General features: G+C 52.2%; 2 protein-coding genes across 13 annotated transcripts in view; one reads left to right on the plus strand and one right to left on the minus strand.

Annotated features, from left to right (window-relative positions):
- ERI3 (ERI1 exoribonuclease family member 3) overlaps positions 1–11960 on the plus strand; it is a 123096-nt gene extending 111136 nt beyond the window's left edge. For all 7 annotated transcript variants that reach the window (XM_074376623.1, XM_010948750.3, XM_045511842.2 and 4 more), the window contains one exon: positions 11433–11960. In XM_074376623.1, coding sequence (XP_074232724.1) covers positions 11433–11515 — 83 coding nt within the window. In that variant the 3' untranslated portion in view covers positions 11516–11960. The remainder of the gene's footprint in view (positions 1–11432) is intronic.
- A 409-nt stretch (positions 11961–12369) lies between these two features.
- Positions 12370–20818, minus strand: DMAP1 (DNA methyltransferase 1 associated protein 1). Of its 6 annotated transcripts, none has more exons than XM_074376617.1 (12): positions 20707–20818; positions 20377–20486; positions 19708–19799; positions 19248–19443; positions 17900–18097; positions 14398–14556; positions 14095–14262; positions 13704–13889; positions 13504–13575; positions 13152–13224; positions 12723–13018; positions 12370–12481 (listed from the first exon to the last, which is right to left on the minus strand). In XM_074376617.1, the coding sequence occupies exons 2-12, from the start codon at positions 20479–20481 to the stop codon at positions 12422–12424; spliced, it is 1605 nt and encodes a 534-aa protein (XP_074232718.1). In that variant the 5' UTR covers positions 20482–20486; positions 20707–20818; the 3' UTR covers positions 12370–12421. The 6 variants fall into 6 exon arrangements, with proteins under 6 accessions (XP_074232718.1, XP_074232720.1, XP_074232719.1 ...); XM_074376619.1 differs by having other exon boundaries at positions 20377–20526; positions 20707–20799; XM_074376618.1 differs by lacking the exon at positions 17900–18097 and having other exon boundaries at positions 20707–20815.
- Positions 20819–22168: the final 1350 nt, after the last annotated feature.

Below are 22168 nucleotides of genomic sequence, written 5' to 3' on the forward strand. Positions count from 1 at the left end.
GCGTGGGGACCCAGGTGAGGCACCTCAGGAAACCATAGGGAGAGCAGGTGAAAAAGCTGAGAGGCAAGGCAGAGGAGAGAGTGGGCAAGATGAGGCCCAAGAGGGACACCGGGGCAGAGCCCCGGAACTTAATGAAGGAGTCTGGGCGCTATCCTGAGAGCAGGGGGGCACCATTGGAGGCACTGGTGCTGGTGGCTGGTTGTTGTTTTAATTATTAACTCCTAAACTTTTTACTTGGAACTAATTTTACATTTGCAGAAGAGTTTCTATATATATATATCTTATCCAGCTTTCCCTAATATTAGCATCTTACATAATCACAGCTCAGTAATCAGCACGAGGCAATTAACATTGGTTCTTTCCTATTAACTAGACTAAATGCCTTTTTTCAGTTTCACCAGTTTCCACTTATGTCCTTTCTGTTCCAGGATCACTGAGGGGTTTTAAGACAGGGAGTGCAATGACCAGATGTGTGGCGTAGGACACCATGGAGGAGATTGGCTGGGGCACTGCTGTCACCTGGATGAGCGAGGGTGGCACCCTGGACCAGAATGGTGGTAGTAGGAATACAGGTTTAAAAACTGTTGGAAAATATATGGTAAATAAAGCTTAGGGGTGGATAAGTTTGCCCAGGGAGAGTGCAGAGAGTGAAAAGGGAAAAAGGCCCGTGACCACTCTGAGCAACACCCACATCTTAGGGTGGTCAGGAGAAAAGGTGGTGTCACTGAAACAGAGAAGAGTTTCACAGCATGAGTCAGTCTGTGGGTCGATCCAAACCTGAAAAGCTGCTGTTGGACTTCAGCCCCGTGAGGCCATAAGCATCATTAGAGAAAGTTTGGTACGGAGCTGGTGGGGGAATCATATCGCAGGGCAGGAAGTGAGGAAATGGGACCTTGCATGCTAACGACTCAGAAGTTTGGCTGCCAAAGGGAGGAGAGATTGGGTCCTAGCCACAAGGGAAAAGGAGTTAGAGGGAACTTGCTTTTAAAGATGGGAGAGATTTAATATATTTACATGCTTATGTGAAGGAGGCATTACAGAAGAAGCAATTGAAGCTTTGTCAGAGAGAAAGGGGGTCACTCATAACATAAGGCCCCAGAAAAGGCAACCAGGTTAGACTCCAGAAGCCAGGTGGAATGAGGGGATGGGTTTCAGAAGTGACATCCAGACAGGTCCCCTAGTATCAGGATAAGTAAGGACTGGCATAGGCGCAGCGGGCTGGCTTCTGTGTTTCCTGTGAAGTAGGAGACAAGACTGTGGGTGAGGGGTCAGGGGCGATGTTGGGAGTAGGGGGCTTGAGATTTGTAGAAAGTAGAGAAATTTGAAATTGTCACGAGGGAGAAGGAGGGAGAGAGCGTGCGCACTGATGAGGAACATAGAAGATTGGCTGGGCAGTTTTATACACCCAGTTGAGGCTGATGACTATGATTTTATGAGTGGCATGAATCTGTAAGGTTGCGACTTTCTCTGATCACCCTCAGCCCAGATGCAGGCATAGAGAAGGCAGAGTCTGTGTTTTTCCAGGCAAGGGTCGTGGAAGGAAAAGGGAGCAAGAGAGTTGAGACTTGGCAGGAAAGGATTGAGTTAACGGGCCATGGAATCCAAGCTCCAAAGTGAGGTGTATCAGTTATGTTGCTAGGACAGAAACTGCTTGGTATGTACCCAATATCCATTGACCTTCTTTATTGAATAGGGCCCCTGTATAATCAGGTGCAGCAGGTATACCCAGTTAAAAGGCTACTTTTTTAGTTTCTCATACAGCTAGATATGGTTATGTCTCTGAGTTCTGGCTAGTGAGATTCAGGAAAAGTGTTGTGTGGAACCTCCAGGAACAATACTGAAAGGGAAGAGACTCAGTTAGAAAGTACATTATTCTTGCTTTTTCCTTCTTCCTCTTTCCAAAATGTGGATGTGATGATTGGAGCTCCAGCAGCCATATTGGACCATGAGATAACCTAGAAATTGTAAGCAACATGCTAAGAAGTGTAGGGGAGAAAGAAGCTTTGAGTCTCATGACCTTGTGTTGCCGTGGGGCTTATAAAAAGGCAACTTAAATTACAAGTCACAGACATACAATTTTACTAAGAAAAGATTTTTATGCTCTTCCCTTTGTTTTCACCTGGGTTCCTGTCTAAGCTTGACTCCTTTGGCCTTTTTAATAATGTGGCCTGTGTCCTGAGATAGAGCAGGAAACAATTTGAGCAAATGTTTCAAGAGAGCATAACAAGGGTTACCAACTTCCTACCCTGAAACAGTGTCCTCGTTGCCCTTTGCCCGCTCTCCATCTGTTTTGTCATTCTCTTTCCTGCCTTTGCATTCTGTACCAGGTAGTATGCTTTTGGCTCCAAGAAAAAGAAAACCCAGTTTAAATCTTAAATAACAAGAGGATTTACCACCTCACAAAAGAAGTAAGGTTATCCTAGTTTTGTTTAATTCAGCATCTCAGCAGTGTCATCACGGACCCGGATTTTTTCCACTTTCCTGTTCGTTTATCTTCAGCATGTTCTTCACAGACTAACTCCCCTCAAGGTTTGAAGATGGTTTCTGCAGTCCCAGACATTATGTGCAGACTTGAAAACATCCAGCAGAATATAAAGGACTATTCCCCTTCCCCCGCACTTCACCTGTCTTCTTAAGAATGAAGAAATTTTCCTTGAAGATCTTCAGCAAACCTACACTCAGATCCCAGTAGCCAGAACATGCGGCCGCTCCTAAACCTGTGGCTGAGGGTCAGGGAAGGAGGAGCCGGCTCTGCAGAAAGGGCGTGCCTGTGGCGTAGGCAGCCAAAGTGGACGGGGAAACAGGCAAAGACAGGAGCGGGGTGTATCTGGAGAGAGTAGGGGTATAAATGGTTTCGAGGTTCCAGTGAGATGAAAGAAAAGGCGTATTATTGTCAGTAACTAGGGATATTTGCGTTTCATATTTCAAAAGAAGAGCAGTAGAGGATGTTAACAAGGCAGAGGGTGTGACTGTGGAAATGGGTGAAGGACAGATACAATGGAGATAGTTGTGCTGAGGTCAAAGGACAGAAGTCTGGCAGCTAGCTTCTTAAAGGACAGGATGTAGAGGCCGTAACAGGCAGGGCTCTTGGGGAGGAGGTAGGAGTGGTCTGAAATGACTGCACATGCTCACAAAAAAGGCTTTGGCTAGGCTGCTGGCACAGGGGTCTGGGGCCAGGTCACAGGCACCTGGGGCATATGGACAAGTAGCCTAACCTCTCTGTATCCCAGTGTCTCCATTTTGGAAAGAATCTGCCCCGACTAGTCAGGCCATTCTAGAAGGCAGGGAAGCCCTGTCACCTTCCAGTTGGAGCCGCTCAAGGACCCCCAGAAGACAGTCCCATGGGAGACCCCTAGGGACAGGGTAGGGTGGGAGCTTGGTTGGGGCAGAGGTGGCTGCCAGGTGTGGCAGACGGTCCTCAGCTATTCTCAGTAGCCCGCTCTTCCCCTCTCCCCTCCAAAACCAGGTCCCCTTCTCTCGGCCTTAGGTTATCCGGCACTTTTAACTGTGGCATCCCAGAGCCAAGAGGAGGGCGAGGCTTCTTGGCTCTTCTACCTGGTTGGGCCCTTGGCCGAGGACGAGTGGGGGGAGACGGCACCCGTTGTAATGGCCAGGGCAGCCGCCCTGTTACTACGGCGTATTTCACTTTTAATTCTGACATATAATGTAATGATCTTTTTTAAGGCCCGATGATATTATCTGCCTGACTAGATTATTGAGTCTTCATCATCTCCAGATAAATTTATGGCCAGGACGAGGCTCAGGATTTATCATCAGTCAATAGAGCTCGATACTCTAACAAGGCGTGTAATAAGATATACATATTTAATGATCCAGGGGGAGGAGCGCTAATGGGAGCCCAGAGTGAGTGGTCCATGGGCCAGGGCTCTGCCCTAGGGCTGCCATAGCTGGAGGGGCATGGATGTGGTCTTTGCCCCGTGGTCCCCAACTCTGGCCTTTCTTGGGGTCTGCCTCAGTCTCCTCTTTGTCACGGCCCTGAAGGAGAGGCAGCACTGGGGACAGAGTCAGAGCTGGAGCTCAGAGGGTATACACGCGCCCCACTGAGAACTCCTCTCCCAGCTTATGGGCCCTGGAGGGGTTGGGATGTCCTTAGACCTGTCCGCCCAGGCCCCTGAGCATCAGGGCGGGCCCACAAGGGGAGGGAGTGCCGGGGCTCCGTGCCCGGCCCGCACTGATGGTGACGGATGGTTTTTCATTACAGCCTCTCAGGTCCTGCCCGCGCCCTGTGTGGAAATTCTATTTATTCCCTAATTTGTAAAAATTCCCTCTTTATCTGATCCCAATCAGGGCGGGGTAATTGGCTCTCTGGGGCAGCGGCTGGGGTCCTTGATGAAGAGCTATGTGGATGTACCCAGCCCGGCCCCCACCCGGCCCGCCACCAGGGCCCACAATTAATAATGATTTGCAAATGGCAGACAAGCAATAACACAGAAAGATGTGGCGTCCGCGCTGCCTCTTCATTTCCTCCCCTCGCAGATATAAATGGCCACAGAACAAAAACCCAGCACTATAAATTCTGGAATTAGTTATTCACCGGGATAAATGGGGCCTGGAGCCACCAGCTCCTCTCCCGCCACCCTTCTTGCCTGCTTTCCCGATCTGGCTCTGTCCCCAGGTGTGTTCCCGAGCCTGGCCCCTGGCTCCTCTGCATCTTTGGCTCCCAGCTCAGTCCCCCAGCTTCCTCCTAGACCCTTCAATGCCACTCCGATGCCCCTTCCTGTGTGGCCCAGAGTTGGGAGTGGACACCTGCACTGGATCTGTAGCTTCCTCAGCCTCTGCCTCCTCTGATTGACCTCTCTGGCTTTCTGACCTGGCCCCTGGCCCCACTCTGCACTGGGGTTTGTAGGGAGTTGACACTTCCTGCCAGACCTGGGAGTCTGGGTCCGGGCTGGTCTTGCGTGTCTTCTTTGGCATTTGGGATCAGTCCAGTCTTTGCCTGGCCAAGTCTGAGTTGGGCCCCTAGTGGCCAAATGTCATGTAAGTGACTCTGTGCCTACTGATCAGGCCTTTGTGGGCTGTTGGCACAGGCATTTCTGGGCACTACGCCCTCTCGGCCAGGCGCATCCTCTCCCTGCCCCCCAAGTGGCTGTGAGCTGGCGGGTAATGGGCGTGTAATGGCCTCATTTCCATGCCCGGCCTCCAGGAGCGGCAGTAAGTGTTTGATTGCCTTAATTTCCAAACACATCATTATCCCAGCTTTACCAGCGCTTAATAAACACTTTATGAGGATTTTTTTAAAAACATCTTCGGTCCGCATACTTCTCTGAAGTGATAAACTCTAATTAAGTCTAATATTTAAAAATATGGTAATGGTGAGTTGTTTGAATAAGTGGACTGCATTTCTGTAATTTCATTATTACGTAAAACACGCTAATTATTTGGAGCACGCTTATTACGGAGAGAGAAATCGCCTGCTAATCAAGATGAAATTGCCTTTTCCCCTTATTGTGGAACCACCGTCATCCTTCACCATCAGCCCTGTGGCACCTCCAGGCACCTCGGTGGGGTGGAGGGGGGACGTGGGGAGGGGCCAGAGGAAGGGGTCAGTTTGGCTTTGAGGCTCTAAGGGCTCTGTCTGGGAGGAGGTGGGGGAGCTGTGTCTGTGGGGAGAAGGGACTCTGTGTCTGTGGGGTGTGTCGGGTGGGCCAAGAGGACTGTGGGCCACATCTGGAGCAAGGAACAGGGGTTGGAGGATATCAGGGTATTTCTTTTGGAATAACAATATTATTACTGGATATTATTGGAATAACACCAATACTAATAATAATAACTAACCCAGCCACTGTTTTAAGCACTTCACAAATAAAAATTCATTTCATCTTTTTAACAACCCTTTGAGGGAAGTAGTTGCTATAATTACCATTATTATTCCCATTTTAGAGAAGAAGAATCCAAAGCATAGAGAGGTTAAATGAAGTACTCTAATTGCTTAAGTTTAGTTATTAAATGATGGAGTTGGATTTGAACCCAGAATCTAAGGATATAAAGGGGCCCCTCTGCTGGTTTTGTCCTAAATTCCCTGCCGTAGCCTCCTGTCTCCTGAGCTCCCATTTGCTGTTGTGCCCTGAACTGCACCCAGCCGTAGCTTGAGATGCTGGGCCCCAGCACAGAGTTGCCAATGTAGCAAATAAAAATATAGGACACCAGTTAAATTCAAATTTCAGATAAATAACAAATAATCTTTTCGTGTAAGTGTGTCCCACGTGAGGCTGGAGACATATTTGATCTAGCAGTCCCACTGGCCCTTTGCGTTCAGGCATGCTGCTGCCAGGATGTCCAAACAGACACAGGAAGAGGTGGCAGCAAAATGAGGTTCTAGAATGTCGACACAACCGGGGTTCTTGCTCTTTTTTCCTTACCATGGTCCCTGCTCCGTGGGCTCTGGCCTTGTCCCTCACCAGCTCCCAGAGATCACTAGTAAGCTGCATCGCCAGGCTGAGCTTTTTAGGCAAGAGGCTTTAGGTTGTGTCTGAGTCTTCCTCCAGGCCACACTGCCTCATGACCCCATACGGTCAGCGGCTTGTCACCCCCGCTGCTCCTAATGTCCTCTAAGTCCGGCTTGCCTCTGATCATGTCATGTTCATTCTCTCTCTGGCTCTGACAGATCCACATATCCGAGTTGTGTGTAGGAGAGAGGCATCATTCCAAATGTGCAGGGAAAGTGTGGACAGTTCAGTCAGTGACAGGACAACTGGCTAGATCTACTAGCGGAAAGATAAAGTTAGATCTGTTTCTCACCACATACAAAATAAACTCCAGGCCGATTCAAAAGTTAAATATAAAAGCTGAAAGTATTAGAAGAAAATATGATAGTTTTCTAATAACACTGGGATAGGGAAGGCCTGTTTAAGCAAGATATAAAGCCTAGAAGCCACAAAGGAGATGCCTGATAAGGTTAGATGTCCCATAGGAATCTCAAGACTTAACACATCCAAAGCTAAGTTCATTGCTGCCCCAAACTTGCACCTTCTCTGGTTTACCCTCTCTCAGTGAGTGGCACTCAAATCCTAGACTCAGCCCTCCCAGTCCCCTCATCCAGCCTTGCTCATTCTGTTCCCTAAAAGTCTCTTGCCTCCATCCACTTCTCCACATCAACAATGTATATGCACCTCCATCTCCACTGCCACTGGCCTAGTCCTGGACCAGAAATACATACTACAATCTGCTAGTTGGCGTCTCTGCCTTCGGGGTTAACCCCTCCAGTCCTCAAAAGATAATTCTGAAACACAGGTCTGGTCATGTGCCTCCTTAAACATGTGAGTGTCTCCCCATCATTCCCATAATAATAAAATTATAAGCTGCTTAGTTTGGCATTCGGGGCTCTGCAGGGTTTCCTCTAGCTAGTCACTACTAACCTCGCCGCCTTCATGTCTTACCACTCCCCTGCCTCTTCATCACCCCCACGACCTGCTAAACTTAAATTCTGGGGGGACACTCCATATTCCCCCTCCAGAAGTGTGTGTGGGCTGTCTACTATGCTGAGAACACCTCCCCTCGACCCCAGCTTGCTGGCTAGGCCCCTCCACATACTTAACCTCGTCTTCCCAGGAACCCTTTCCTGACCCACAGACTGAGCACGGGTTTTTTTGCACCTCCTTTTCTCATAGCACTGCTCACACTGCACCACTTAGAGGCACAGTCTCTGAGCTCCTGAGGGCAGGGAGCTACAGAGTCTGCAGCCCTGTGGCCCAGCATGGCCATGTGCACCCAGCACACAGAAGGTGTCAGCGTGTATTTGCTGAATGAATGAGTGCATGAATAAGTGGTCCTCTGAGAGTTTCCTCGGGCCCCTTCCTTCCTGAGGGTGGCCCTAGCCCAGGCTCTGCATCCTGTCCTCTACCGTTCAGTTCCCAGTCAAGTGCAGCCACCTGGAGCCTGTCAGCCTCAGGTGCTTGCCCTGTGTGAGTTCTCCCTGGGTGTCCTAAGCCATCTGAACCACCTTCCACTAGCAGCTACTTTGCCAAGCAGATATTTGACTACCCTTGGGCCCAGCCACCAAGCTCATCCTTTGCTAGATGCTGGCCCCACTCCTCTCGGAGGGATTTATGCAGCGGCACCTCTCCCATTACTGTCCCAGTATACAAAACATTAAGTATAAAAACATTAAGAATTAATTCCAACATTAAGAATATTAATGCCCAAAAAAGAAGAGGGTCATCTTGTCACAAGTTGATGACTCTGCAGGAACATAAAAACAGGTTAGTCTTCTAGGATTTGGAGATGAGGAAGACCAGCTCTCGGAGGGCTCTATTGTGGGCACAAGGCTGTCCCCACCTACCCCAGAACAGCCTCCAGCTGGCCTCACTAGCTGAGTGAGGTGCCAGAAGTTGGGGCTGCTGGCCCAGGTGGCCCCAGGGCTTCAGGAGAGGACTCTCCAGGAGGTCGTGTTGTCACCAGGCTCCCTGCTGCTCTCTCTGAACTTTTGGTCTCTAAAAAGCCCCAGATTTATCTCTGTGTAATCAGTGGGTTGCACTCAGGGGGGCTTCCAGGGCTGGAAGCCCATTCAGAAAGAACTGTACCGCTGACTTGCTAGGTGAGCTGGAATGTGTCTTCCCCAGTCTGGGTCTCTGTCTGCATTGTAGGAGACCAGTGGCAACAAGTTAGACTCCAGAATCCCTGGCAGACAGGGTCAGTAGTCAGACTTTGTGACACAAGTGACAAGTGGTTTCCCCAAGTGTTCTGGCAGGGGCTACGCCAGAGAGCAGGGATCTGCTTTTGCAGGCCTTTACCTTAAAGTCATACTAAAGAGTGTGTGACTTGAAACTGAGGGCAAGGGAGCCACTGAAGGGATTTAAAGAGAAAAGAACGTGATCAGATTTGTGTGAGAAAGATCACTTTGGCTACAAGAGAATGGATTAAAGGCAGAAGAAAGAGGACCAGCTGCTGTTGTGAGAGTAAGAGATGCGGGGGTCCGGACTGGGAGGTGGGTGCTGGAATGAAAGGAAGTGGATGGTTAGACAGAGAGTGAGGAGATAAAACCCACAGTTCATACTCAGTCGGATTTGGGGAGTCGGGGAGAGAGAGGGCAGGGTGTCAAGCTTGAATCAGGTTTTTTTGGGGACATTTCAGGGTGCCATTCACTGGGATGGAGAACACAGGGGAGTGAAGAAGCTTGAGGGAGAAAATTAGTTCATTAGCAGACGTTTTGAGTTTGTATGGATATCTAGAAAGAGATGTTCCAGAGGCATTTGGATCTGTGGTGTGGAGCTCAGGAGAGAGGTCCAGGATGGAGACAGTGATCTTCAGGTGTAGCTGAAGCTCAAGGTGTGGATGAAGCCATCTGGTGTGTGGAGGGGGCAGAGGGCAGGGACAAGGCTGGGGCACATGACCTTCCCCCAGCCCCGGACCAGGCACAGGTGCAAGGTCACTGCTCACCCACTGGGTGGCTGGTGGCCTGCGGGGAGGGGCTGGGCACATTCACTTGGGCCAGGGGAGGCAGATTGAACGATTTGTCCAGCAATGAGGGAGGAGCCAGATGAAGTCAATAGAAAACTAATTTTCTTTTCTGCTGGAAGAAATGAGGTGTGTGGCCGCTGGGTAATTGCAGATAACGAGGAGACTTATTCTTAATATGCACAGCGGCCATGGTCCCCAGAGTCCCGGAGACAGGAAGGATTGGAGGTGCCCTGACAAGGCCAGACTCACTTGGGAAGAAAATCACCCTATCGTGGCCCTTTCAGTGGTGCCATCACAGCCTCTGGACCCTGTCATAAACCTTTCTCACTCCCAAGCCAGTGCTGTCCCACCCCCACCTCTCCTGCACAGCCATTCCTGCCCCGTTCCCCCTCCTGTCAACTGCCTAGCTCCTATCGCGGCCTCTCCCTCCACCCTCTACCCCACAGCACAGGCATACACACTAAGGGAGACAAATGATGGGGCCTCAGCTGAGCGGGGCGTGTGTCCGGCCCATAAACCACAGGGATGGGTCACGTCTGGAGTTGCCATGGCCGCCACTACCCACCCATCTGTCTTCCCACTGTTCTGCCTCAGACCAGCCCTCATGGCTTCTGAGTGCCTGGAGAACAAGGTGTCCCTGTGCCTGGGTCACCTGTCCATGCCCACACCCACCATGGCTACTTTCATATTGAGCTGGGAGAGACAGGACCCTCTGTGACTTGTCTGGCCAGACCCAGAGAGCTTATCTGCTCTGTGCAAGGTCTGCAAAGCTGCCGCCTGGCTGATACAGGCCTGGCCTGACCAGACTCCTCCCACTCCCACAAGTCTTTTTCTAGCTCTGCTGGGTCCCTTTTACTAGTCTAAGGGGATGGCAAGCTCAGCAGAGGAGGTTGGTCCTTGACAGATGCAGGGGCCTCCTGACCTCACCTGGACCTTACCCACCCCCGCACACACCTGATTAGGACATCGACATACAGTGCTTTTGCAATCACAGCATCGATCCCATGGGGGCTGCTGTTGCTGAGGTCCTGGTTACATCTCAGGGGCATCCATGGGCAGTGGGACAGGGGTGAAAGGGGAGGCAGGTGAAGGGCATCCTGGCCTATGCCATGATACTGAGGCCCCAGGAGTACCTGTTCCTGCAGCCACAGGGACTATAGCGTTTTCACCATGGAATTTCTCATAGGGACCAGTACTGCAGAAACTGCTGTGGCAGGGTTTGGCTGGCACAGACATCTTTCATCTGAGATACAGCCAGAGACAGGGCAGAAGCCTGACCAGCACGCCTGCCAGGGTGGGAGAGGCAGGGCTTGGGCTGAGCTACACAGGTGTGCCCAGTAGAATGCTGCTGGCCAGGGTGTCGGAGGACCACAAGCCTGGCTCCTCTCCACCGGCCTGGGCTGCACAGGAGCAGGCACCCAGGCGGGTGGCTGTTGGAGCAGGCAAACCTGGGGCCCTGGCCTGGAAGTGCCGAGGCATGTGCCTTGTCACCAGTGATTATGGCCTGGGCCACATCTCCCACACACACGCAAGTGCCGGCAAAGTCACCCTGGCCGTGGGCGTGATGAATGGCCGCACAGTAATGAAATGGAGACATCAAGGCGGGTGGCGGGAAGACGGAGTGTGGCGGACGGGCCGTCCCCACGCGGCGGCAACAAGAAGAATCGCCCAGCGGCCAGGGGCCGTCAAGGGAGAAATTACACATTTACTCTGCCTTTTTCTTACTGCGACGGCGCCCATACATCACCGCTGGGGCCGGGGCGGGACACGCCGGCCAATTTCCAGCATGAATTATGGGGCTGAGAAGCACTGAGACCAGGCTTCTGCCGGCCCACCATCACCCAGCTCAACCTGAAGCTGGAGATGCTGCCACCTGGGGACAGGACCCCCTGGTGTAGAGCCTGTGGCTGCTGAATCCAGCCCTGCTTCCTACCCCCACCTGTGTAAGAGCACCTCTGGGCCCAGAGGGGAAGGGTCTGGGGCCCATCTAAATCGTCTCCTCTTCCTCTTTTTAGATGACTGCAAGAACATTGCCAACATCATGAAGACTCTGGCATATCGAGGCTTCATCTTCAAGCAGACATCAAAGCCGTTCTGACTGGCCGAGGACGGGATGGGGCAGGACAGGGTAGCTGCTTGGCCCAGCTCAGAGCCCTCCTCTCCCTCACCAGAGGGGCAAAAGGAGAGTGGCACAGCTCTACGTCCAGAGTGTCCCCCAGCCTGCCCTGTGAGCTTGTGCCCTGGGTAAGGCTTGGCCACTTGGCCCCTCTGGAACAGACACTTCGTGCCCCCCATCCCCACCCCTCAACCTCAGCTCAGTGTCAGCCCCTCCCATTGTGGGCTTGGGCTGGGGGACCTCCTCTTCACCATCTCCTCCCTGGTACACAGGCTTCTGCTGGGGCCACTGAGCCCCCCTGTGCCCCCTCCCATCTGTAGTGCATGGTGTGTGGTGCCCCCAGGGCTCCAGGACAGATCAGGCCCCACCTTGTGTCTACCCCCATCCCCGCTGTGAACGTACCACTGAATAAAGTCGGGGAAACGAGGCCCTGGGTGTGTGTGTGGACCAGGTTGTGCTGTGCCTGATGCTGCCTGGATGTGCGGGGGTTAGAGCACGTGTGCTCAAGGCCACCAGTAGAGCTGGCCATCACTGGAGCACCTATGAGACCCTCACTAAATATGCAGAGAGCCATGGGGACTGTCTGAGCACAAGGCGGTGTTCCAAGTAGCTAGGTCTAAGGCCACAACTGTGCGTGAACCACTCAAATGCTGAACCACGGGTGTTCCCGAGTACAGGTGTTTGGGCAAAACGGGTCAGTGTTTTAAGGAGCTGCTAAGGGCCTCAGTGCCAGCAAGCCCTAGTGCCACCCCATGGAGTGGGTGTGGTGACCCCCTCCTGCCCACCCTCCCAGTCAGGGGCATCAGAAGTGGTGGGAAGGAAAGGAAGCAGCCCAGTCCAACTCAGCAGCTCTATTTACACAGCAGCCTCCCACACCCGTATGGCCTCTCATGGCTTCTTGGCTTTCTTCACAGAAGAGGAGCTAGAGGCCGACTCCCGTCGCTTTCTCTGAGGAGACACAAAGAGCCGAGGTCAATGGCCTGCAAGGCCGGATTCAGCCTTTGTGCATGTGTTTCACACTCTTAGGGAAGGTGATGCCCACTGGCCACCCACTCCCTCAGCGTGGTCTCAGAGCCCCTCAGAGTGATGATTTCTGCGGCAGGCACGAGAGGGGCGGAACTCGTGCACGCACACATGTGTGCTCGCTAGCGGGCCGGTTCCTGCTCTCCCCGCCTGTCCAGACTCTTACCGAATTGGGCGTGAGGGGCGCGCCCACCACGTCGATGATGGTGTCCTTGCTGGGGTCGGGGCCGAGACCCGGTTCGGGCACTGCTGGCTCCGCCGGGGTGGGGGCCGGGCCCGAAGCCGGTGTGGCGGGGCCCCCCAGCACACCAGCCCGGGCCAGCGCCTCATGCCGGTGCCGCAGCATCTGCAGCTCGTACTCGCAGTTGGCGCAGGCCTGCTTGAGCTCATAGAGCAGCACCAGGTCACTCCGCAGCTCATTGAACATGTGCACCAGCTCCTCCGTGGGCGTCGGGCTCAGCTCTGCGGACGGGTGGGTGGAAGGCACAGGGGCAGGGCTGGGTGGTGGGAGGCCGGCAGCAGGAATGCCCCGCGCCACCCAGCCTTCCTCCCTGCCTGGGTGGGCACATCTTGTGGGCCCAGCCCTCGCACTCACCTACACCCAACTCCAGCAGCATCTGTTCCAGGGCCTTGATCTTCTTCTGTCCCACAGAGCTTGGCAGTTTCATCTGCAATGACCCAGGCAGCTAAGCCCTCTCCCCTACAGCGGTTTAGAATGAAGGGGACTAAAGGCAGTTGGGGTAGCAGAAGAGAAGTTAACCCCTGGAGGCAGCTCGGGGTCACAAAAGCAAACAGCCAGCAAGCAAAATAGAGTGAAAGCTGTGCGATCAGCCTGGCACATCCCCCGGGATCCTGGTGCGTCCCCCTCCATCAGCTCCAGCTCAACGGCCTGCAGCACTCGGCCGCAGAGTGCAGGGCCCAAACACAGCGAAGGAGGTGACACATACCCGCTGGCTCCGCAGCGTGACGCCCGCAGACTTGAAGTCTGGGAACTTGATGCCCGCGGTCTCAGGAACAGCCTGGGAAGAAGGAGGTGTGGAGACCCAGAAGTCACTGGGAGGGGGCCCAGGGTTAGTCCCAGTCCCCTGTTGGCTCTGTGAACTCTCAGAGCCCTCCACCCTGCACCGGGCTGACTTAGTCTCCACACCGGCTTCTCGGCCTCCTTTTTCTGGGGGAGCTTCTTCTTGGGGGCCTTGCGTTCCGTGCGTCGCTGCTCGGCAGTGGTGTCTGCCGCCGTTATGAGCTTCTGCAGGTCCTGGCTGCGCTTCTCCCGCTCCTTCTTCCGGGCCTCAATCTTGCGCAGTTCCTGTAGCAGGTACTCCTCCTCCGCCACCTGGGCGGTGAGAGATGCTGAGAGGTGCGGGAGGCGCTCAGGGCAGTGATGGGAGAGCGAGGAGGGCGGCCTGTGAGAGGAAGGGCTGGGCCGGGAGGAGCAGAGGGAGGGGACCTGCAGTGAGGGAGTTGAGGGGGTGGAGGTGGAAGCAATGGGTGAGGGGTTTTCAGGGCACGGAGGAGAGTTTGTGGGGCTCGGGGCTGACCTGCTCTGGGGTCCGGTTATAGAGACGCTCCAGCTGTTCCTTCCGCCGTCGCTCGTGCCCAGCATCAAATACCGGTATCTTGAGGTCTGTGCCCGGCACCGCCCGCACGTTGGCAAGCTTGGCACAGATGTGGTAGTACCGCTCTTTCAGGTCCTCCACAGACCGCTTCTGAGGATAAAGACACAGGGGGAGGGAGGATGAACACTCGGAGGCACATGGAAGGGAGAGCATGAAGGTAGTGGGCCCGCCAGGCCTGGGGGCTGGGCACGTGTGCAAATGCAGGCCAGCAGGACACCAGCTCACCTTGAACTGCTGGTGGTCATACCGGTCGTGGATAACAACAAAACGTAGGTCAAAGCGGCGGCTGAGGTCAAAGAGGTGGTCAGTTTCTGCCTTTGTCCAAGCGTCATCGTGAAGATAGAGCTGGTACTCCTGCTCTGAATACACGGGCACCTGCACAGTCTACAGGCACAGAGGGACAGGGTAGGGGCACACCCATGTCAGGGAACGTCCAGCGGGCTCTAGCAACCTGTCACCACAGCCCCTCCTGTTTATTGCCAATCCCCGGGCGGGACAAAGCAAATCCTCTGCCTGGGACCCTGCACCGGGCACCTGGAGATGATGTTCCAGAGTGAGAAGGGAAACTGACCAAAGGCCTTGGAAGGCTTTAGAACTGTCGCCTGCCTCTAGATCCACTCCAGGACCAACTTCACCGTACCTTCAGCTCCAGAACCTCCGTAACAGGACACATCCTCCTGACCCCATGGTTAAGGTGAGGGGCCCACATGTAAGCGCTTCTGTGGAGTCCAAAGATCAACTTTGGAGTAGGGCAGATGGCTAAACTGTGGAGAAAGGCCAGCAAGCCCTAGTCATGGAACACTTGTCTGAAGCACTCCTGCCACCTAGTGGTGACAGTGAGACTTGCAGCTTCCCTAGAGCTGATCAAGGTCATGTCTCTACAGAAAAGGCACCTGGATCCCACTTGCAACATACGCGTCCCTGCCAATTCCTGTCCCCTAGACCTCCTCAGGGACAAACAGCACTACCCTCAGTTGGGTCTGTCCATCAGAGACCCCAGGAAGAAGATAATGCTTGGCTGGACCAGGGAAGTTTCTTCATCAAAGACCACACCAGCTCTGAACCTGCTCTCAAAACCCTCTTGGACAACTCCTATTGGAAGTCCTACATACACCTTGACCTTAATATGTTCAGGTGACAGATGTTTACTAGACTTATTGTGGTGATCATTTTGCTATATATATATATATATGTATATATATATAATATATAATGTATATATATATAATATATATACATACTGAATCATTATGTACACCTAAAGCTAATATATGTCAATTATACCTCAATTTTTTAAAAAAAAAACCTTAATATGTTCAGTACTGAGCTCCTCACCCACCCTCAAACTTATATCTCCTTTAGTCCAGATCTCAGTGTCACCAGTACCCAAGCCAGAAACCTAGGAGACATCTTAAATTCCTATGTTTATCCTTGACCCTTCCCCTTCCCCAAATCTGTGACTTCTACCTCCTGGTTCTCTATCTCCACCCCTCTCCACACCACCACTACCACTTGCCTGGGTAGAGAAACAGCCTCCCCACTGGTCTCTCTCCCTCCATTTAATCCTCCTCCAAGCAATTATCTACCTGCAGCCGAGATGTGATCTCTCCAAACAGTACTACTTGAAGGACAGCCTGCAGACCAGTGCTACTGCAAACTTATCACTGGTCTCTGGTATGTATAGAAATTGAGAGTAGGCATTTAGAAACCTTTATAACAATTTTACAACAATCGTATGTTGCTAAATCTAGTATGAAGAAACACAGACTTGTACTTTGTCTTTTTTTGTAATTTTGTCTTTTTTTTTTTTGGTAATCTTTATCAATCGCTGATAAAGTGGAAATTTTTTTTTAAATGTCCTTCATCACAGATAATTTGTGAATCACTGTTCTGGAATATATATCTGATCATGTCACCCAACCACCCCTTATGAAACCCATCAAAGGCTCCAGGCTACTCTAAGATAAAAGTGCCTTCTAGATAATTTGCAAACTCGTTGAGAGCAAGTCTGGTTCATTTCCTACCTTCAGGGTTCAGCACAGGACCAGGAAACTTAAGGTATCGATGAAGATTTACTGAATCAATCAGTGAACACACGGGTGAATGACGTGGACTCTCTCTGCAGCCAATGTCCTTCAGGGGCCCTAAGTTCCAGCCAAATGACTAGTAGTCCCTGGAATATACTAAGCTCTCCCCCTCAGCCTTTGTTGTTCTTGCCTGAAATGCCCTCCCACTTCCACATTCCTTAACCTAGATAACTTCTCGTCCCTCTGATCTCTTTCAGACAGCATCTCTTCTGGGAAGCTTCTCTGGTTTCCCAGTTGGTTAAGTAACCCTCCTATGCACTTCAGTTCCACTTAATTAAAAAATATACTCAGGCACTGTGCAGCCAGTCCTGCTCTCAAGAAGCTCATGGTCAAACCAGGGAGATGTTCATTTATTCAGCAAACATTTATCATGGGCCTGCTAGCCCTATGCTGAGGACACAATGCTGAATCAAAGAGACAGGGGCCTTTCCTTCTCAGAGCTCACAGTCCAGATGGAAAAGTAATTTAGTACAGTGCGACAAATCTGACGAAAAAGGTATGCCTGGGGTGTAATGAGTGACACCTGATCCAGCCTGGGACGAGGGTTGTCAGGGAAAAGGTAAATGAGGCCTGGTTCAGTCTTAAGGTGAGGGAAGGCAGTGGAGAGAATCCTAGGCAGAGGGGGCAACACAGACAGTGATGAGAGAGAAACAGCCTGGTGTGTGCAGGCTTAGCAGTCGGGACACGTTAGGTAAACAAGGAGAGAGGGAGAGGGAGAGGCAAGAAGAGAGCCTGGAGAGCCGACAGAGGTGGGCTATGCAGGCCTTGTGTGCCCGCTGAGGAGGCTGGAATTCATCCTGGGGGTGATGGGAGCTGATAAGGTTAGTTTTTTTAAAGAGAGGAGTAGAAGGTCAGGATTCTCTTTTATAAAGACCAACAATGAAGACAGATGGGGTGAAACCGGAGCCTGGGAGACCAGCCGGCAAGTTTAAGAAATAATGCAGGTGGCAAGTGAAGAGGCCTGAAATGAAGCAGCACCAGTGGAAGGTAGAGAAAAGGGCATGGACTTGAGAAGCTTTAAACATCACAGGACTGGACAACTGGATGCGAGGGGTGAGGGAAGATGCTGTCACAGGTAATGCCGGTGTCTCTGGTGTGAGCAAGAGTGGCTGGGGAGCCACGGGCTGAAAACAGGACCCCAGGAATGCGCAGTATTGGAGAGAAGGCCATTCCTGCTGCCCTCGCAGGCCTCATCTCCCACCACGTCCTACCTCGGGCTACAGGCCTCATCAACAGGGAAGTGCCCGCAGTGTCCCATATGTGTGACTGCTTTTTCATTTATGCCTTTGCTCATGTTGTCCCCTCTGCCTGAACAAGTCACTGCACTCCTTCCCTAGAGTCACTTGGTGACGTCCTTCAAGAGAACTCAAGCTCTAACTTCTCCAGGAAGTTTCCTGGACCCTCAGTTCCTCCCATATAGCAGGTATCCCACCAGACTGTAACTGCCTGTGTCTCCCGCGCCCCAACAACGTGGGAGCTCCTCCAGGGCAGATATTGTGTCTGATTCACTTTTGTGTCCTCAATGCCTTGGACTTGACTGGCCACGGAGCAACATTTACTAAATACAAAATGGATACTCTTTCGTCTTTACCTCAGATTCGTTTCATCCAGCCTCCCCTCCCTCGCCTCAAATGCCTTACCTCTTGGTTCTCCCTTCTCAATCTTTTATCTCCAGGCTCTCCCTCTACTGGACCTGAGGGGCCTAAGGATGGAGGTGAGATGGAAGAAAACCAGCCGGGGGACGTGGGGGAGAGTGATGAGTCACAGCTGGATGTGCTGAGTCTGAGAAGCCTGTGAGCCATCCAGGGGAGGTGTCCACATGCAGGTGGATACACTGGCTGAGGGGAAAGAAGTCAGACTTGGGAGTCCTGGGTTCAAGCCCTCAGTGCTTTCAGGCTCGAAGTCTAGGCTGTTTCAAGCTGCAGGGACTAGGGGGCCATATTGTGTACTGGCTTAAACAATGGCTGAGGAAATCCTAGCCCAGCTCAGCTCTGCTTCTCACTGGCAGGCTGAGTCTGGGCAAAGCCCTGCTCCATCTGAGCCTCAGTAATCCAGACTAGAGATAATCCAGCTTGGACCAGGGTGCTGGCATAAGGATGAAGAACAAAGGGAGATGTGATTTACGCTGGAAGCAGAATCAGCAGTGCTGATTCTGGATGTATCCAATGCTGGATGTATCACTAAGGTCAAGTTCAAATGCCAGCATCTCAGAGAGGCCCTCCCTGACGACCCCATCTAAATTAGACCTCCCCTTACACCCACAAGTTCATTCTTTATCTAATTTCATATTCCATTTGTATCCTGGTTTCATTTTATTGATGGCTCTTATTTGAAAGAATCCAACTTACTTGCTTACATGTTTGTTACCTGTCTTCCCCTACCTTCCTTGTCCTGGTGTTGACTGAAATAATGTGAGAGCTAAGAGAGAAGCTAAGTCAACGATGATTCCCAAGTGTCTGGTTTGGGCAACTGGGTGGACAGTGGTGCCATTCACCCATATGAGGAACAGGTTTGGGGGTGGGGAATAGACGGAAGATTATGAGTTCTGCCCAAGGGCATCTACTTGGTCTGAAGTACCTGTGGGGCCTTCAGGGAGAGACTTAAGTAAATGATTGTTTACGTGGGAACTGTGCTCTGGAATGGAGGTTCTAAATTGAGGTCAGTGGCACACAGAGGATCACTGAGGCCACAGAGTAAATGAGACACATTAGGGAGAAAGTAGAAAGTAAGATGAGCAGAGCACCAAGGCCACAGCTCTAAGGAATAGCGACATCTGAAGCACCAAGAGAGCACACCAAAAATAGAGCTGGTCCAGGGGAGGACAGAATCCCATGGGCAGAAAAGATCAGGGTTCCACACTGCAGGCATCTGCCCCGAGGACTGAGTGGGTAACCCCGGTTGAGACAGGCCTGAGCGTGCCTCTGGAGCCAACCCTGGGAGAAGAGAGCTCACGCAACCCTAGCATACATCCAAGTGGTGGTGGCTCACCTTATTGAACCTGGCGAAGGGGTAGTCCTTGCCCTCCTCAGCGGCCCGTCGCCAGTGGAAGAACATGGCTCCATCCTTGCGGGCCGGGTTGGTGAAGGGCATCCACTTCCAGGGCCGCACCTTCTTGGAGCCCAACTTGGCCTTCACTGTGCGGTAGCCTTGACCAGTGTCACTGGGTAGCAGTGGGGGCGCATCTCTGGCAGAAGGGTTTAGGGAGTTGAGAGATTAGAGTCAGAAAGTGAATGGAGAGCCTTTAGACACAGGTTGCTGATCTACCCTAGAGCAAGGAAATCATGTCCTGGAATGAGAGATCTGAGTTCTTCCTGCATCCTACTAAGCAAGCAGGAGCCCTGCCTGGGGAGGGAAGGCGGGGAGAAAATTGGCTAAGAAAATTAGGAATGAGGAACATGGAGATTGGTCAGGGGCCAGAGCCTGGGGGACTTGGGATTCTAATACTTGCTTCTTGTCAGAGTAGAGCAGTGCATAGACCTCCCGGTGCATGCCCTCGGGCCTCTTGAAGGTCAGGGTCTCGGAAGACTTCTTGGACTTTTTCTGGGAAGGGAAACCACAGGAGAGGAACCACAGCCTAGACTCCCTTCCCTGAAAATTCTTTAGCCCAGCTCAGTCCCTGAACAAACAGGCACCTACAGGTACAATGACACACATACACACTATGACACATAATGACACACTGTGAAGGCACAGAAACCCACTCAAGGGGCACCTAAGGTCTGAGCAGGTCATTCTCCACACCCCACCTCACCTGGGGAGAGCCCTGACCTGTCAGAGCAGAAGATACTTTTCCACCATCTCTTAGCATGTCACAACGACTTGATGACCCCCGCCGACCCAATATCCTGCCAAGTGTCACACTCTCTAGGTCTTTTCATCTCTTACAAGTGTCCCACCCTCTTGGTCCCCACCATTTTCTATGGATGTCCCACTTCCTCCTTCCCAGTTTCATCAAGGTGACACATATTCTCTACCCCGTTATGTCACATCTTTTACCGCCCATCTCACTAGAAGCGTGGCACCCCATCATCTCCCCCAGCTCTCTGACGTTGTCACGTTGTCATTCCTCCCCACCACTGCACTCCCGCGACCCAACGTTCTCAGGCACCCCTGCTACCTTGTCCGGGTTGATAATGTCCTTCTTGCTGATGGTCCCGGAAGCTGCATCCCCCTCTGGACCCCCGAGCTCTAGAATGTCTCTCACATCCGCGCCTGTAGCCATCGCGCCTGAGAGATGGGGGAGCGCCCCGAGGTCAAGGGTCAGTGCCTGACGGGGGACCAGGCTCAGATCAGGGGGCGGAGCCACTTCAGCCCCTAGTGGGGGCGGGGTGAAGAGGCAGACCGCGAGGGCGAGGGTGGCCCAAGTCAGGTCGGGCTCCGCCTGTGTCTCTCCGCCTGGGTCTCCCTAACGCCCCTAACTGCCTCCTAAGTCCCCGCGTTTCCGCACCTGGATTTTCTGACTGCAGCCCGAAGGCTCCCCTATCCCCGCAAAGCCGCGGACAGAAACTTCCGGTCGTGCGTGTTAGAAACACGACCGACAGGAACACTTCCGGTCTGTGCTTAGTGGAAACGGAGCCGGGCGGCAACCCACTGTGAAAATTACTGACCGCATGGAGCCTGTCCGCGTCCTTGGCTCCCATGAGCCCGCCGGTTTCCTGCGCTGCCTGCTTTCTGGCATTTTCCCTTTACGTTGCTCCGTCGCATTTCGGGCAATGAAAAGAGATTGTACAGCTCTGTGGCCTTGGAAGTCGCTTAATTTCTCTGAACCCGTTTCTTCACTTTAAAACAGAAATTGTCATGGTACTTGCGCGAATGAACTGCATAAATCCATGTAAACATTAGCACGGTGCCTTTTTTCATTAAATGAGTTAGTGGTATTAATCGCCCCTGTTCATTAAGTGCTAAGTATGTATCAGACACTGTACTAAGCGTTGAAGATGAAGAGGTCAGCTAAACAAGGCAGAGCTTCCCTGGGTGACGGGAGCCCTCACTTGCGCTTCCTGTGATGCGGGTGTCTGTGGGTCAGGGCCTCGTGAGGCTCTCCTGGACCCCAGCTTCCCGGAGCTTCACTAGTTTGGGAGCTGACTCCACTCGTGTGGGTTACAAAGAGGTCCAAGAACACAGCCCCGAAAAGGGAGCAGCTGGAAGAAGTAGCCCTCAAGGAAAGAAACTTGCTGATCACCCTAGAGACAGACTTCTAGGACAGGAGGTCCTGAGGAAGGGTTGAAGACATGGGAAGCAGCTCCCAAATTCAGCCTCTGAAAACTAGCTTCCAAACGTGGAAGACACTGGGCACTGAGCATGGGAATGGAGTGGAGCTTGTAAGGTATCAAAGAGACCAGACCCCAAGCAAGGGCCTGCCAAAGATCCACGCAGGGACTGGAGGAACAAACAGCCCACACAATTGAGCTATCAATGTTGTAGTCTGTTCTGGCTTGGGGGTTAGGATGACATAGAGCTGCAGCCACAAGTCTAGCTAGACCCCAAAACTGGGCCTGGAGGTCCAAATCTTGCCCTGTTCCTGAGGCCTGATTCCTGGGTGAATCCTCTGGGCTCTAAGCAGTTTCCAGGGGAAGCCAGGGTCTTGTAGCAGAAAACTGCCCATAGGGTAAGCGAATGATCCTTGGATGGGCAGAGCAGTGGAGGAGGGTCCTGCACCTCTGCCTCAAACACTGGACTCTACTTGTAGTTATTTGTTTGCATAATTATTTGCTTAAAATATATCTCCCTTGATAGACTCATTTCTGTGAGGACAGGGATCATGGTACATAATGTCTGTATGTGCCAGGCATTGTTCTAGGCTCTGGGGATGCAGTGGGTGAATGAGCTACAAATATCTCCAACAGGGCTTATATCTAGCATAGAAACAATAAAATAGATGGTGTAATATTTGGTGGTGACTAGAGCTA

The sequence above is a fragment of the Camelus bactrianus genome, chromosome 13 (assembly GCF_048773025.1).
Source record: "Camelus bactrianus isolate YW-2024 breed Bactrian camel chromosome 13, ASM4877302v1, whole genome shotgun sequence".
Classification (NCBI taxonomy): domain Eukaryota; kingdom Metazoa; phylum Chordata; class Mammalia; order Artiodactyla; family Camelidae; genus Camelus; species Camelus bactrianus.